The sequence below is a fragment of the Hyla sarda genome, chromosome 4 (genome assembly GCF_029499605.1).
Source record: "Hyla sarda isolate aHylSar1 chromosome 4, aHylSar1.hap1, whole genome shotgun sequence".
NCBI classification, from domain to species: Eukaryota; Metazoa; Chordata; class Amphibia; order Anura; family Hylidae; genus Hyla; species Hyla sarda.
The window spans coordinates 239,807,985-239,822,977 of record NC_079192.1 but is presented as its reverse complement, the minus strand read 5'-3'; the positions used below and the strand labels follow the sequence as shown (position 1 = coordinate 239,822,977).

Sequence of the window (14,993 nt, the reverse complement as noted above, 5' to 3'; positions counted from 1 at the left end):
AAAAAAATCATGTTTTATGTGTTTTTTTTACATTTGTAATCCTGGCCACTAGGTTTCACCCTATATGGCTCAGGATTACTTTTCCTCTCCTCACGTTCAGCACGTTCGGACCAACGCTGGCCAGGCAGCGTGGCCCAGCGTGGTCCGAAACACGCGTTCACATGAATGAGGAGAGGGAGATGCAAGGCGGGCGGGGATATTAAAATTTTGTGCACCGCACGTGCACGAGCGCTGTGCTCGTGCTCTGCCTGTTTCCTATACAGGCAGAGAGTGAATACAGCGCTCATTCGCACGCGGCATGCAAAATTTAAATATCCCCGCCTCCCTGCATCTCCCTCTCCTCATTCATTGCAACGCGCGAGCTGCAGGAAAGAGAGAGAAGACGGGCGGAAGCGATCCCCGGCCAGGCTTCAGATGACGTTGTGCCTGCCAGGATCGCCCACTTCCTGTCCTCGCCAGAGAGCTCAACTCTGAGCTCCTCCAGCCGTTCTAGATAAGGTAATTTCATGGGGATTTGGGCAGAAATAAAGACAGGGATAGATGTAGTTAGTGTCAGGGACAGATGGGGAGGGGGAATAGGGAAATTTAGTTTAGTGATAGCTACTCTTTTGGGCCCGGCGTAAATAGCCGACATGCGGCGATCGCCGTGGCTGGCTATTAACCCTTTAAATCGCCACTGTCATAGCTGACAGCGACGTCTAAAGGTGCCTTTATCCCGTCCCTGTGGTCCTGTGGTGTGGATCACCCCCACAGCGCGATCGTGGGGAGGCGATCCACTTCTGAGGTAGCCTGAGGGCTTACCTTTCCTTCACAGCCAGCTCCTGCGCTGAGAATGATAAAGCCTGCCAGGGCCAGGCATTATCAATCGAGCGCAGAGCACACAGATGAAAGTGGTTTTATGGAACCACATTGATCTGTATGAGGAATCAAATGATTCCTCCTAAAAGTTCCCTAAGGGGACTAAAAGTGTAAAAAAAAAATCAATAAAAATAATAACACACACATTAACCACTTCGTTAATAAACATTTAAACCACCCGCCTTTTCCCAAACTCCATATGAATAATATATTAACATAATAAAAATAAACATATATGGTATTGCCGCATGCGTAAATGTCCGAACTATAAAAATATATCATTAATTAAACGGTCAAACGGTCAATGGAGTACATGCAAAAAAATTCCAAAGTCCGAAATAGCGTATCTTGTTCACTTTTTATACCTTAAAAACTTAATAAAAGGCGAATAAAAAGTCCTAACAAAACAAAGATGGTACAGATAAAAACTTAAAAAGATCACGGTGCAAAATATGAGGCCTCATACAGCCCCGTATGTGAAAAAATAAAGTTATAGGAGTCAGAAGAGGACAATTTTAAATGTATTAATTTTCTTTCATGTAGTTATGATTTTTCCAGAAGTATGACAAAACCAAACCTATATAAGTAGGGTATCAATTTAATCGTATGGACCTACAGAATAAAAATAAAGTGTAAATTTTACTGAAAAATGTACTGCGTAGAAAAGGAAGCCCCCAAAATTATATAAATGGCTTTTTTTCTTCAATTTTGTTGTACAAAGATTTTTTTTTCCGTTTCACCATAGATTTTTGGGTAAAATGACTGATGTCATTACAAAGTAGAATTGTTGGCGCAAAAAAAAAGCCCTCATATGGTTTTTTAGGTGCAAAATTGAAAGGGTTATGATTTTTAAAAGGTAAGAAGGAAAAAACGAAAGTGTAAAAACAGAAAAACGCTTGGTCCTCAATGTAAAAGATGAGTGTGTGCAGTGTTATAGGTCCCTATGGGAACTATAACATTGCAAAAAAAAAAAAAGTTGGAAAAAAAAGTTAATAAAGATCATTTAACCCCTTCCCTAATAAAAGTTTGAATCACCCCCCTTTTCCCATAAAAAAAAAAAGAAAACGGTGTAAATAAAAATAAACATACGTGGTATCGCCACGTGCGGAAATGTCCGAATTATAAAAATATATCTTTAATTAAACCGCACGGTCAATGGCGTACGTGCAAAAAAAAATCTAAATTCAAAAATCGCGTATTTTGGGTTACTTTTTATATTATGAATAAATGAATAAAAAGCGATCAAAAAGTCCAATCAATACAAACATGGTAATGCTAAAAACTTCAGATCAGGGAACAAAAAATGAGCCCTTATACCACCCCATATGCGAAAAAATGTAAAGGTTATATAGGTCAGAATATGACAATTTTAAGCATATAAATTTTCCTGCATGTAGTTATAATTATGATGTTTTCCAGAAGTACGACAAAATCAAACCTATATAAGTAGAAAAAGAGCGCATGCGCTCGAAACGCGTTTGATATATTGGCTGATTTTATCCGAGTGCTGTGTTACAATAAAGCTGCTAAGAATAGTGCTGGATCTACTGCTTCTTTGTTCCACTATTGGGTGTTGGCTGGACACCGATCCGTGCACATTGGAGGGGTTTTGGTGAGCTGGACAAGTGTCTGTGAACTATATAAGTAGGGTATCATTATAATCGCCTGGACCTACAGAATAAAGATATGGTGTCATTTTTTGTGAAAAATGTACTGTGTAGAAGCCCCCAAAATTTACAAAATTGTGTTTTTTCTTCAATTTTGTTGCACAATGATTTTTTTCCCATTTTGTTGTCGATTTTTGGGTAAAATGACTGATGTCACTGCAAAGTAGAATTGGTGGCGCAAAAAATAAGCTATCATATGGATTTTTAGGTGCAAAATTTAGAGTTATGATTTTTTAAAAGTAAGGAGGAAAAAATGAAAGTGCAAAAACAGAAAAACCCCTGGTCCTTAAGGGGTTAATGACCTTGTAGAGGGGTTGAATAGTAAAGTAGAAATCTTTGCAGATGATACTAAACTCTGTAAAGCGGTAAACACTATAGAGGACAGTGCACTGTTGCAAATGGATCTGGATAGGTTGGAGGTTTGGGCTGGGAAGTGGCAGATGAGGTTCAACACTGATAAATGTAAGGTAATGCACATGGGGAAGAAAAATCCGGGCTGGGATTATGTATTAAATGGGAGAACACTTGGGACGACTGATGTGGAAAAGGACTTAGGAGTCTTAGTTAATAGTAAATTTAGCTGTAGTGACCAGTGTTGGGCAGCTGCTGCCAAGGCAAATAAAATCAGGGGTTGCATCAATAGGGGCATAAATGCCCACGACAAGGAAATAATTCCACCGCTGTACAAAACACTAGTCAGACCACACATAGAATACTGTGAACAGTACTGGGCACCAGTGTACAAGAAAGATATAGTGGAGCTGGAGAGGGTTCAAAGACGGGCAAACAGGGTAATACGGGGAATGGGAGGACTACAGTACCCAGAAAGATTATCAGAATTAGGGTTATTTAGTTTAGAAAAAAGAAGGCTTAGGGGCGACGTAATAACTATGTATAAATATATCAGGGGACAGTACAGAGATCTCTCCCATGATCTATTTATACCCAGGACTGTATCTATAACAAGGGGGCATCCTCTACATCTAGAGGAAAGAAGGTTTCTACACCAGCACAGACGGGGGTTCTTTACTGTAAGAGCAGTGAGACTGTGGAATTCTCTCCCGGAGGAGGTGGTCATGGTGAACTCTGTAAAGGAATTCAAAAAGAGGCTGGATGCATTTTCGGAGAATAATAACATCGCTGGTTATGTATACTAGATTTATAGGGACAGAAGGTAGATCCAGGGATTTATTCTGACTGCCATATTTGGAGTAGGGAAGGAATTTCTACCTCGAGTATGAGGGTTTTTTGCCTTCCTCTGGATCAACTCAGTAGGGACTCATTAGGGATATAGGTTGAACTTGATGGACTCTGATCTTTTTTCAACCTTATGAACTATGTTACTATGTTACAAATCTGTTTAACTTTCTGGCACAAGCTAATTAAAAAAATAAAAATAAAAAAGTTTTACACTGCCCCACACCCTCAGTGGTGCTCTAGAAACCTGCTTCACAATGTAAGAATTGGTGTTGTGAAGTAATGTTGTTAGTTTTGGTGGACTTGCACATTATTCATCACATATTGTGAGTCTATATGATAAATTTTGCGCACTTTCACCAAAAAAACAACACAAACTGTGATATAATCAAAGTAATCCAGCTCACTGTGCTTGATGCACGGATCCGCACTGGATCAAGTGTGCATAACTGTATTGAAAAAAAAATCTTGATCCATCACTTTTAATAAAAGTTGCAGCTTTGTTATTTTTCATTAAAAGCAATGGACAACATGCCAGCTTTTAATGAAAATGAATAAATCCACAAATTTTATTAAAAGTGCCAGATCAAGATTTTTTCCCCGGAAATACCTAGCTTTAATCTAAGTAAGTGTTAAAGGGGCACTCCATTGGAAAAAAATGTTTTTAAGTTAACTGGTGCCAGAAAGTTAAACAGATTTGTAAATAACTTATATTTAAAAATCTTAATCCTTCCAGTACTTATCAGCTGCTATATGCTCCACAGGAAGTTATTTTCTTTTCGAATTTCCTTTGTCTGACCACAGTGCTCTCTGCTGACACCTCTGTCCATTTTAGGAACTGTCCAGAGTAGGCTCAAATCCCCATAGCAAACCTATACTGCTCTGGACAATTCCTGATATGGACAGAGGTGTCTGCAGAGAGTCAGACAGAAAGGAAATTCTAAAAGGAAAGAACTTCCTGTGGATTATACAGCAGCTGATAAGTACTGAAATGATTAAGATTTTTTAATAGATATAATTTACAAATCTATTTAACTTTCTGGCACCAGTTCATTTAAAAAAAAAGTTTTCCAGTGGAGTACCCCTTTAAGTCACTTTATAATCACATGTCTGCAAATAAATGAAATCCTTATGGAATGCTCAGATAGGTGCTTGTAATTGATGCTAACATGCAAGTTATTTTCCTTCAGGGTTACAAGAAGCCAAAAGCTTACATTGCCGCTCAAGGACCTCTCAGATCAACTGCAGAAGATTTCTGGAGAATGATTTGGGAGCACAGTGTAGAAGTTATTGTCATGATAACTAACCTGGTTGAGAAGGGAAGAGTAAGTATACTAAAATAGAATAATAACAGAATAGTAATACACAAAATCTAGTTAATGTATTGATTAAAAACTGGTCAGAATGTTTAAAGAGGAATTGACGTCACGCCTGCACCCCCGTGTGACCTCACGCTCCACCCCTCAATGCAAGTCTATGGGAGGTGGCGTGGCAGCTATCACGCCCCCTCCCGTAGGCTTGCATTGAGGGGCGGAGCGTGACGCCACACGGGGGCGCAGGCGTGACGTCACACCGCCCGCCCTGCGATTGCCCGTAATCAAACTCGGAGCGAACACGCTCCGGGGACTGATTACAAACGGGGTGCCGCGTGCAAGATCATGGGGGTCCCCAGCGGCGGGACTCCCGCGGTCAGGCATCTTATCCCCTATCCTTTGGATAATGGATAATATATCTAAGCACCGGAGTACCCCTTTAAGTGAGTCAGCAATGTGTATACTGTATACACATTGCAGGCTCACTGTGAGTTCTTGCTGGGCAGTAGATAAAGGACATATATCTACTGCTCAGCATCAGCTGTTCTCCCAGCTCTGTAGCCAAAATTGACATCAGGACGATCGCATTGGGTGTCAGGAGGAGTGACATTTACTGTGATTTGTCCTTTACTGCAGGTAGTACTGCTCCCAACATGGAGCACATTCTGCTCCATGCTGGGAGCTGTAGTACCTGCATTAATAGACAGATCGCAGCGAGTGTCACTCCTGACACCCGCTGTGATGCTCCTGTATAATGTATAGATGTGGGTGGCCGCTCTTCTATGGTCCCCTGCACTGACGTACATTTACACATATTCATATTTCCCACTGAGTTGTGATTGGCTGGGACCATCTGGCCAACCACAGCTCTCTGCGGGAAATATGAATAAGTGTATATAAACAGCAGTGCAGGGGACCATAGAAGAGCAGCCGGCCGCATCTATAAATGATACAGAAGGATCGCAATGGACCCAGGCGATCTGTCAATTAGTACAGGTACTGCTACTCCCATCATGGAACAGTGTGTTCCATGCTGGGAGTAGTAGTACTACCTAAAAAATGTAAAACACACACACACTACATTTTAATTATTGTCGGCTGCATTTATAGTGCCCTAGCTGCCCACATAAATTGATTCCTGTTTAAAAATTAATTAAACATTTTTTATAAAAAAAGATAAATTTCGTTAAATACAATTTTTTCCATCACTACTGTATCTTTTTTATTATTATTTTTTAAATGGTACCCTACAAAATGTTAATAAAAAAAGGTATCTCCATCACTTTTTTGGATCGCTAAAGTCCAAAAAAGAATAAAAAACGCCTGCAAAAATGCCAAAATAAAAACCCACATGGTGTTTTTCTTGGCGTTTTTCACTCCCATAGACTTGTATGGGAGGAAAACACCAAGATTTTCCTGAAAAAAACGCCAAAGTCTCAACAAGAGGGCGTTTTTTAAAAACTGCCAAGGAGCCCCAAAACGCCAAAAGGATTTAAAAAAAAAACACCAAACTCAAAAATGCCAAGTGGATATGGCATTTTGCATTTAACTATTGACTTGCAGCTAACATCTGGCCCCAGCATTTTTTTCACACAAAAAAGCCATGCGGCAAAATGAGCGTTTTTATTGGTGTTTTTGCAAAAAAACTAAACAAGTGGAAACCTAGCCTAATTGTGGGTTTCCAATCAGCTGGGCGCACAGACGAAGATCTCTTTCCTTTCTCCTGTCTGTGTTATCGGTGCTCCTTTACTGCAGGAAGCCATGACAGCCTGTAGTAATGGACACCATAACACTCATGAATGCTGTTCTATGGAACAGCATTGTTCAGTGTTTGAAATCTTAAGAGTGCATGTAAAAGTCCCTAAAAGAGACAAAAAAAAAAAGAAAAACAATTACAAATATTTAATAATTGTGAATAAGCCTCTTCCCTGATAAAAGTTAAAATCAACCCCCCTATTTCCCATTTTTAAAAATTAAATTAATGTAAACAATAATAACCTTGTATGGTATCAACGCGCGTGTAAGTGTCCAAACTATTAAAATATAACTTTTATTGACCTGCACAGTTAATGGCGTGAATTTAAAAACATACCAAAGTTCAGAATTACTTATTTTTGGTCACTTCATACCATTAAAAAGATTGTAAAATAATAAAAAGCTATCAAAAAGACCCTTTAAAACGAAAATGGTACCAATAAAAACACAGATCACAATTCAAAAAGGGAACCCTCATACAAGCCCCATAAACATAAAAGTAAGAGAATTATAGGGATCAAAAAAAGGCACTTTCAAGCATTTTCCTTTTTGGACAAAAAGTTATAATTTTTTTTAAAGTACAAAAATAAAACAAAAACTTGTGTATCATTGTAATCGTATAGACCTACAGAGCAAACATAATGTATAATTTTTACCTTAAAGTGGATTGCATAGAAACAGGAGCCCCCAAAAATTACGAATAGTGGGGTTCAATTTTGCCCCACAAATATTTTTTTTTTGTGTGTCATCGTAGATTTAGTTGTAAAGTTAGTCATGTCATTGTAAGGATTACAGCAGGTGGCGGAATCTCTGGGCCTGTTTGGATGATGATGTGAGCCGTGCCAGGGAGCGGAGTCTAAGGTGCCACTGGTTTTCACCAGAGCCCGCCGCAAAGCAGGATGGTTTTGCTGCAGCAGGCGACCCCTGACGGTCGCTACCCCTGACACGACTCGTCCACACAAGTAGCTGGGATGAAGCGTGGTACAGAAGGACAAAGACGTGGGCAGGATAGCTGAAGGTCAGGGCAGGCGGCACAGTGGCAGGGTCAGGTTACGGAACAAGGATCAGATACACGGATAGACAGGATCACAGGAAAACAGTAGCTTTCTCTCAGGCACAAGGGCAACAAATATCAGGCACATGGAACGGGGAGGTGCACACACTTATAGGGAAGGAACAGGTGACACTTATTAGGGCGTACTGGCCCTTTAAATCACAGAGATCCTGCGTGCGTGTGCCCTAGGAGGCGGGGGCATGCGTGCCGGGACTGAGAACACGGAAGACCAGGGAGGTGAGTGATGGGCTGGAACTTGCGCGTCCCACAATGCAAATCCCAGCCCCACCAGCAGCGGGAACATGAGAGAAGAGCGCTCATGGCCAGCGTGTCTGGCCGGAGCACTAACGTTAGTCATTACAAAGTACAATTGGTGGCGCAAAAAACATTCCCTTATATGGATCTGTAGTTGGAAAATGTAAAGTGTTAGGGCCATTAGAAAGTGGGGAGGGAAAAAAAGAGTGCAAAAATAAAAATACCTTATGTCCTTAAGGAGTTAAGATACTGTGTGATTTTAACAGAAAACTGCATTGCTTAGAAACAAACCCCCTCAAAAATGGCAAAAATATGTTTATTTTGCCCCCTAAAATGTTTTTTGTAGTAAAATAGATTTTGTGGTAAAATGAATAATGTTCTTACAAAGATCGATCGGTGGTGCAAAAAACAAATGCTCATATGGGTCTGTAGGTAGACAATTAATAAAGTTATGGCTATTAGGAGAGGAAAAAATGAAAATGCAAAAAATAAAAAATCTTACCTAAGCCTTGCTTATGTCAAACATTACATTACATTATACCATGTATTGAAAAACATCATTGACTATATCTTTGTATCCTGGTCAAAAAATGGAAAGAACGTCTTTTGGCATACACCTATTGACATCTTTTATTTTGGGAAGTTATCCTGGTTCATACGCCAACAGTACTCTAATGGCGTGGCACAAGGAATCAAGTCTTGTTAACATATATATATATGGAGAATTTTTTTTACAACTTTTATTCAGAACTAACTTCTAGTAATGCCATGTTTTGCGATTTGCAGAGGAAGTGTGACCAATATTGGCCATCTGATGGCAGTGAGGAGTATGGTACATTTTTGGTTACCCAGAAAAATACCCGTACCTTGGCTTATTACACTGTAAGAACATTTACACTGCGGAACACCAAGATTAAAAAGGTTTGTAAAAGAACTACATTCTTCACACAAACATACTGTACTGTGTATGTGGTTGAGAAATCCATTTGTGATAGATTGACCATTAGGTTTTGTGTGCCTCAGTCTTCTATGTTTCTCTTATTAAAGGAGTACTCCGGTGGAAAACTATTTTTTTCATATCAACTGGATCCAGAAAGTTAAACAGATTTGTAAATTACTTCTATTAAACAATCTTAATCCGTTCAGTACTTATCAGCTGCTGTATACTACAGAGGAAGTTGTATAGTTATTTTCAGTCTAACAGTGCTCTCTGCTGACACCTCTGTCTGTGTCAGGAACTGTCCAGAATAGAAGCATATCCCTATAGAAAACCTCTCCTGCTCTGGACAGTTCCTGACATAGACAGAAGTATCAGTAGAGAGCACTGTGGTCAGACTGGAAATAACTACTCAACTTACTCTGGAGCACACAGCAGCTGATAAGTACTGAAAGGCGTAAGATTTTTAAAGAATTTTAATTAAGTAATGGCACCAGTTGATTTGATAAAAATTGTTTTTCAGAAGGGGTATTCTAGCTGAGGAAATTATGGATAAATACGTTTATTTTACAAAGGTATGTAAATGTTAAATATACTCCTGTACCTGAAAAAAGGCATTTATTTGGTTTTCTGTTTTTAAATAGTAACAATACCTATAATAAAATTCAGTCAGGACAGACATTTAGACTCAACAAGATATAAAGACAATAATTAGACAATCTACTGTATACAGGTTCTTGTTTTCATCAGGCTGGATATTCACCCCATATAATTTAGAATGTAGGCAGGCTGATTTAGGCTAAGTTCACATTTTTGTTGGGCTCTGCTAAGTCAGCAATTCCATCGATTTTAGCAGAGGAAAAAAATAGAGTATGCACCATTTATTCCTTCCCTAAAATCTGGTTAACTACCGGATCTTCAATGGACCCCATTCAAGTCAATGAGATCCGTCAGAACTCGGTTTCTGTGCTCCCACTCATTTTTGGGGCCGCTGACGGGACGAAGCACAATGGCAATGTGAACTGAGCCTTAGTGTGACATACTTGGCTGGACGGTGCCAGCCAGTCACTGCTCTGAGCGACAAATATGAATCAGTGATGTGAAGTTCTATTCAGATGATTGACCGGCCAGAGTAAAGAGCAGTGATGCGGAGCAGTGCAGTGCCGCCCACATCTCAGGAATATAAGTGCCGATCACAACGGATCTCAAGAGTGAGACCCGTGGCGATCTGTCCCTTACAGCAGGTGACACTGCTCCCAACATGGAGCACACTGCAGAATACCCAGAATTAAATGATTTGCTATTTGCCGCAAATTTTCACTTCTGAAAGCACAGTCAACACTTTAAAGTGCAAAATAAAGAGTCCTAATAACACAAGTCTTTGAATATTCCCCACACTTTTTTACCATCTCTTGCTTCCAAGTGAACCATTTGCGCTGCTGGTTATCTGTTCTGCTTTGTGCAAACTTGGAACAGAAGCAGTCTTTCTGCCTCCTCCTTTCCCTACTTACCTTTAAAGGGGTACTCCGGTGCTTACACATCTTATCCCCTATCCAAAGGATAGGGGATAAGATGCCTGACCGCGGGAGTCCCGCCGCTGGGGACACCCGTGATCTTGCACGCGGCACCCTGTTTGTATTCAGTCCCCGGAGCGTGTTCGCTCCGGGTCTGATTACTGGCGATCACAGGGTGGGTGGCGTCTAAGCATCGGAGTACCCCTTTAAATCCAGCTTTACTATCCTAACAAGCTGAGTTACTGCATAGTCTGTGGTCCTTCCCAGACAAGCAGCAAACTATTTCTTTTGGCTGCTGCAGTGAACAGAGAATTATTATACAAGATCTGGCAGTGAAGCAAGTGACTGAGCATGTGTGTCCACCAGCACCAACAGTGGTTAGTGGACAGAAACATTGCTTTACATTTTAAACACCAGGTAAAGCCATACTATTTACATAAATGCTATAACTTATTCAATTGATCATTTTAATGTAATAGGTCTGAATGCAATCCTTGTTTGTAATCCAGTCCTTTATTTTAAAAAATATTGGGGAATTAATACCTGTTATGTCTTAACCCCTTAAGGACTCATGGTTTTTCCTTTTTTTGCACTTTCGTTTTTTCCTCCTTACCTTTTAAAAATCATAACCCTTTCAATTTTCCACCTAAAAATCCATATTATGGCTTATTTTTTGCGTCGCCAATTCTACTTTGCAGTGACATTAGTCATTTTACCCAAAAATGCACAGCGAAACGGAAAAAAAATCATTGTGCGACAAAATCGAAGAAAAAATGGCATTTTGTAACTTTTGGGGGCTTCCGTTTCTACGCAGTGCATATTTCGGTAAAAATTACACCTTATCATTATTCTGTAGGTCCATACGGTTAAAATGATACCCTACTCATATAGGTTTGATTTTGTCGTACTTCTGGAAAAAATCATAACTACATGCAGGAAAATTTATACGTTTAAAAATTTCATCTTCTGACCCCTATAACTTTTTTATTTTTCCATGTACAGGGCGGTATGAGGGCTCATTTTTTGCGCCGTGATCTGAAGTTTTCATCAGTATGATTTTAGTTTTGATCGAACTTTTTGATCACTTTTTATTCATTTTGTAATGGTATAAAAAGTGACCAAAATACGCTTTTTTGGACTTTGGAATTTTTTTGCGCGTACGCCATTGACCGTGCGGTTTAATTAATGATATATTTTTATAGTTCGGACATTTACGCAAGCGGCGATACCACATATGTTTATTTTTAATTTTTTTTACACTGTTTTATTTTTTTTATGGGAAAAGGGGGGTGATTCAAACTTTTATTAGGGAAGGGGTTAAATGACCTTTATTAACACTTTTTTTTCACATTTTTTTGCAGTGTTATAGGTCCCATAGGGACCTTTAACACTGCACACACTGATCTTTTACACAGATCAAAGGCGTGTATTAACACGCCTGTGATCAGTGTTATCGGCGCTTGACTGCTCCTGCCTGGATCTCAGGCATGGAGCAGTCATTCGCCGATCGGACACAGAGGAGGCAGGTAAGTGCCCTCCCGGTGTCCGGTCAGCTGTTCGGGACGCCGCAGCGGTCCCGAACAGCCCGACTGAGCAGCCGGGTCACTTTCGCTTTAGAAGCGGCGGTCAGCATTGACCGCCACTTCTAAAGGGTTAATACCACACATCGCCGCGATCGGCGATGTGTGGTATTAGCCGCGGGTCCCGGCCGTTGATGAGCGCCGGGACCGACGCGATATGATTCAGGATCGCGGCGCGATCCCGGTTCATATCGCGGGAGCCGGCGCAGGACGTAAATATACGTCCCGCGTCATTAAGGGGTTAAAGGAGTTATCCAGGCAAAAACTTTTTTATATATATATATATATATATATATATATATATATATATATATATATATATATATATATATATATATATATCAACTGGCTCCAGAAAGTTAAACAGATTTGTAAATTACTTCTATTACAAAATCCTTATCCTTTCAGTACTTATGAGCTGCTAAAGTTGAGTTATTTTCTGTCTAAGTGCTCTCTGATGACACGTGTCTCGGGAACTGTCCAGAGTAGAAGCAAATCCCCATAGCAAACCTCTTCTACTCTGTGCAGTTCCTGAGACAAGCAGAGATGGTCTCAGAGACACAAAAGAACAACTCAACTTTAGCAGCTGATAATTATTGGAAGATTAAGGATTAAGATTTTTGTAATCTTTAGAATCTTTCATTTAGAAATCTGTTTAACTTTCTGGAACCAGTTGATACATAAAAAACGTTTTTTTTCCTGGATAACCCCTTTAAGCTATTTTTTTTCAGCACCACAACTGTCCTTAGTTTGTGTGTCGTATTACAACTTTGCTTGATAAATCCAAGTGCATATGAGGCTGCCCTGTGAAACTTGGGTTGACAACTCCCCCTTCATCTGCTAAGCCCTGCCCACTTGGTGAGTCAGCACAGATGTGTGGTTTGCACAAAAAATTGTGACTTTTGGCTTATCTATGCCAGGAGCAGGCCTTAAATTCCCCCACAATCTTTTTGGGATAACTTGTACTTGTAAGAGCTGTAGACACTGTTATATAGCTGCTAGAGTAAAAAAAAAAAAAAAAAAAAAAAAAAAAAGTAAACTGTAGCTTTCCTGGAGCTGACAGTGGCTGCCAAATTTAAAAGATTACATTTTTTTTTGTCAACCAAGTGTCAAGGAGGCAGTGCCAATCTGTTTAATTGTCACAGCCTGGTATGCCTCCTTGCTTACCTCGGGTCCCTTGATGCAGTGTATAGAGGTCTTTACATTGTCCTACCTCCCTCCCATCAGGTATTACCGGACACTATCCTCTTTTGCTCTGGGGTTTGGCTTGATGACATCCGTCAGGCTGCCCTTGTGGCTGAGCAGGAGAGGATCACAGCATGTTATCCACGATTGCTAGGGTATGTACCCTCTCCCTCTTCATGGAAATAATTTAAAGTTAAAGCAAAAATACTTCCAACACTAGATGAAATTATGCCATATATGTAAATTATTTATTTTGGTTTTTTTCCACAGGGCTCCCAAAAAGGAAGATTGAATGAGCGGGTGGTAACTCAATACCACTATACACAATGGCCTGATATGGGTGTTCCCGAATATTCTCTCCCTGTTCTGACATTTGTAAGAAAAGCCTCTACAGCAAAGCGTACAGCAAATGGACCGGTCGTAGTGCATTGCAGGTATGTTGTGATATTGCCAAAAGTTTTGTTTATAAAAATTCATTTTCATGGGGACATTATAAATCTTATATGTTAAAATCATGTGTATGATATATGTATGAATTAACATTATATAAGCTCACAAAGGTATCTGCTTACATTATAAAGTTTACGCTCATCAGGAACAATATGTAAGGTGTGATCCATTTTGTTATGAAAACATTAGTCATCAGATAAAGCACATCTGCTATTTTTATGGTGTTTTAACTTAAATAATGATGTATCTCAAAATAGCGCAATGATTACACAAACTATGGCAATAAAGGAAATAATAAAATGGTCCTTTTCACAAGTTCACATACGCTTAGCTATTAATGTGTATTTATTTGCATCAGTGACAGTTTACAGTCTTTTCTATTAATTGTGAATCAAGGCCCTTTATTTGTTCTCGCATCATCGCTCATTCTTATGAGCAATTAAATATGCAAAAAGAAGGTAAAAATGGTCAGCGCATCGATGCTTTACAGTTGTCTATGATTGAAACACTTTTAGAAATGCACATGTAGTTTATGGCATAACATCACAGCAACAAAGACCACCTAGCAGCACCACTCATCCGAACAGATCAAAAATACGTGGCCCTAGTCACAAAGATAGAAACCCTTAGGACCCAATTACATTACTACACATTCTATGAGGTTTTAATATTATTTATCTTATTGGAAGAACTTTGACACATTAAGTTATTTATATGGAATGTACAGTACTATATTTTGGATAGATGTTAAATTTTGTATTAAATTTTTTTGCATTGTGCTCTTTATATTTGGAGAGATATGATTTTTTTTTTTTTTTTACACTGTATTTTATTATTCAGATTATCTAAATGAAACCTGAAAGAAAAAAATATTTTTGTCTAAAATTTTGAAGGTATCACTTCGGGGAAGATTTATCAAAACCTGTGCAGAGGAAAACTAAAGTTGTTAAAAATAGCAACCAATTACATTGCTTCTTTTATTTTTCAGAGACCTTTTTTTTTTTTTACAAATTAAAGAATCAGTCTGATTGGTTGCTATGGATAACTGCTCCACTTTGCCTCTGCACAGGTTTTGATAAAACATCCCTTTTATTTTCCACTTTATCTGTTGGGGCTCAGAAATAATTTTGTCCAACTATCTGTCTGTATATCTATTCTTCAATTTTCTAACTTAGATTGCAAAAAAGGGTTATCGTACCTTACGATCACTTTAGACGGACCTTAAAGA

At 39.2% G+C, this 14,993-nt stretch overlaps 1 protein-coding gene across 6 annotated transcripts in view; it reads left to right on the top strand.

Moving 5' to 3' along the window:
• The window catches only part of PTPRZ1 (protein tyrosine phosphatase receptor type Z1), a 263,148-nt gene that overhangs the window by 227,835 nt on the left and 20,320 nt on the right, over positions 1-14,993 (top strand). For all 6 annotated transcript variants that reach the window (XM_056573798.1, XM_056573803.1, XM_056573802.1 and 3 more), the window contains 3 exons: positions 4,913-5,047; positions 8,886-9,020; positions 13,586-13,749. In XM_056573798.1, coding sequence (XP_056429773.1) covers positions 4,913-5,047; positions 8,886-9,020; positions 13,586-13,749 — 434 coding nt within the window. The remainder of the gene's footprint in view (positions 1-4,912; positions 5,048-8,885; positions 9,021-13,585; positions 13,750-14,993) is intronic.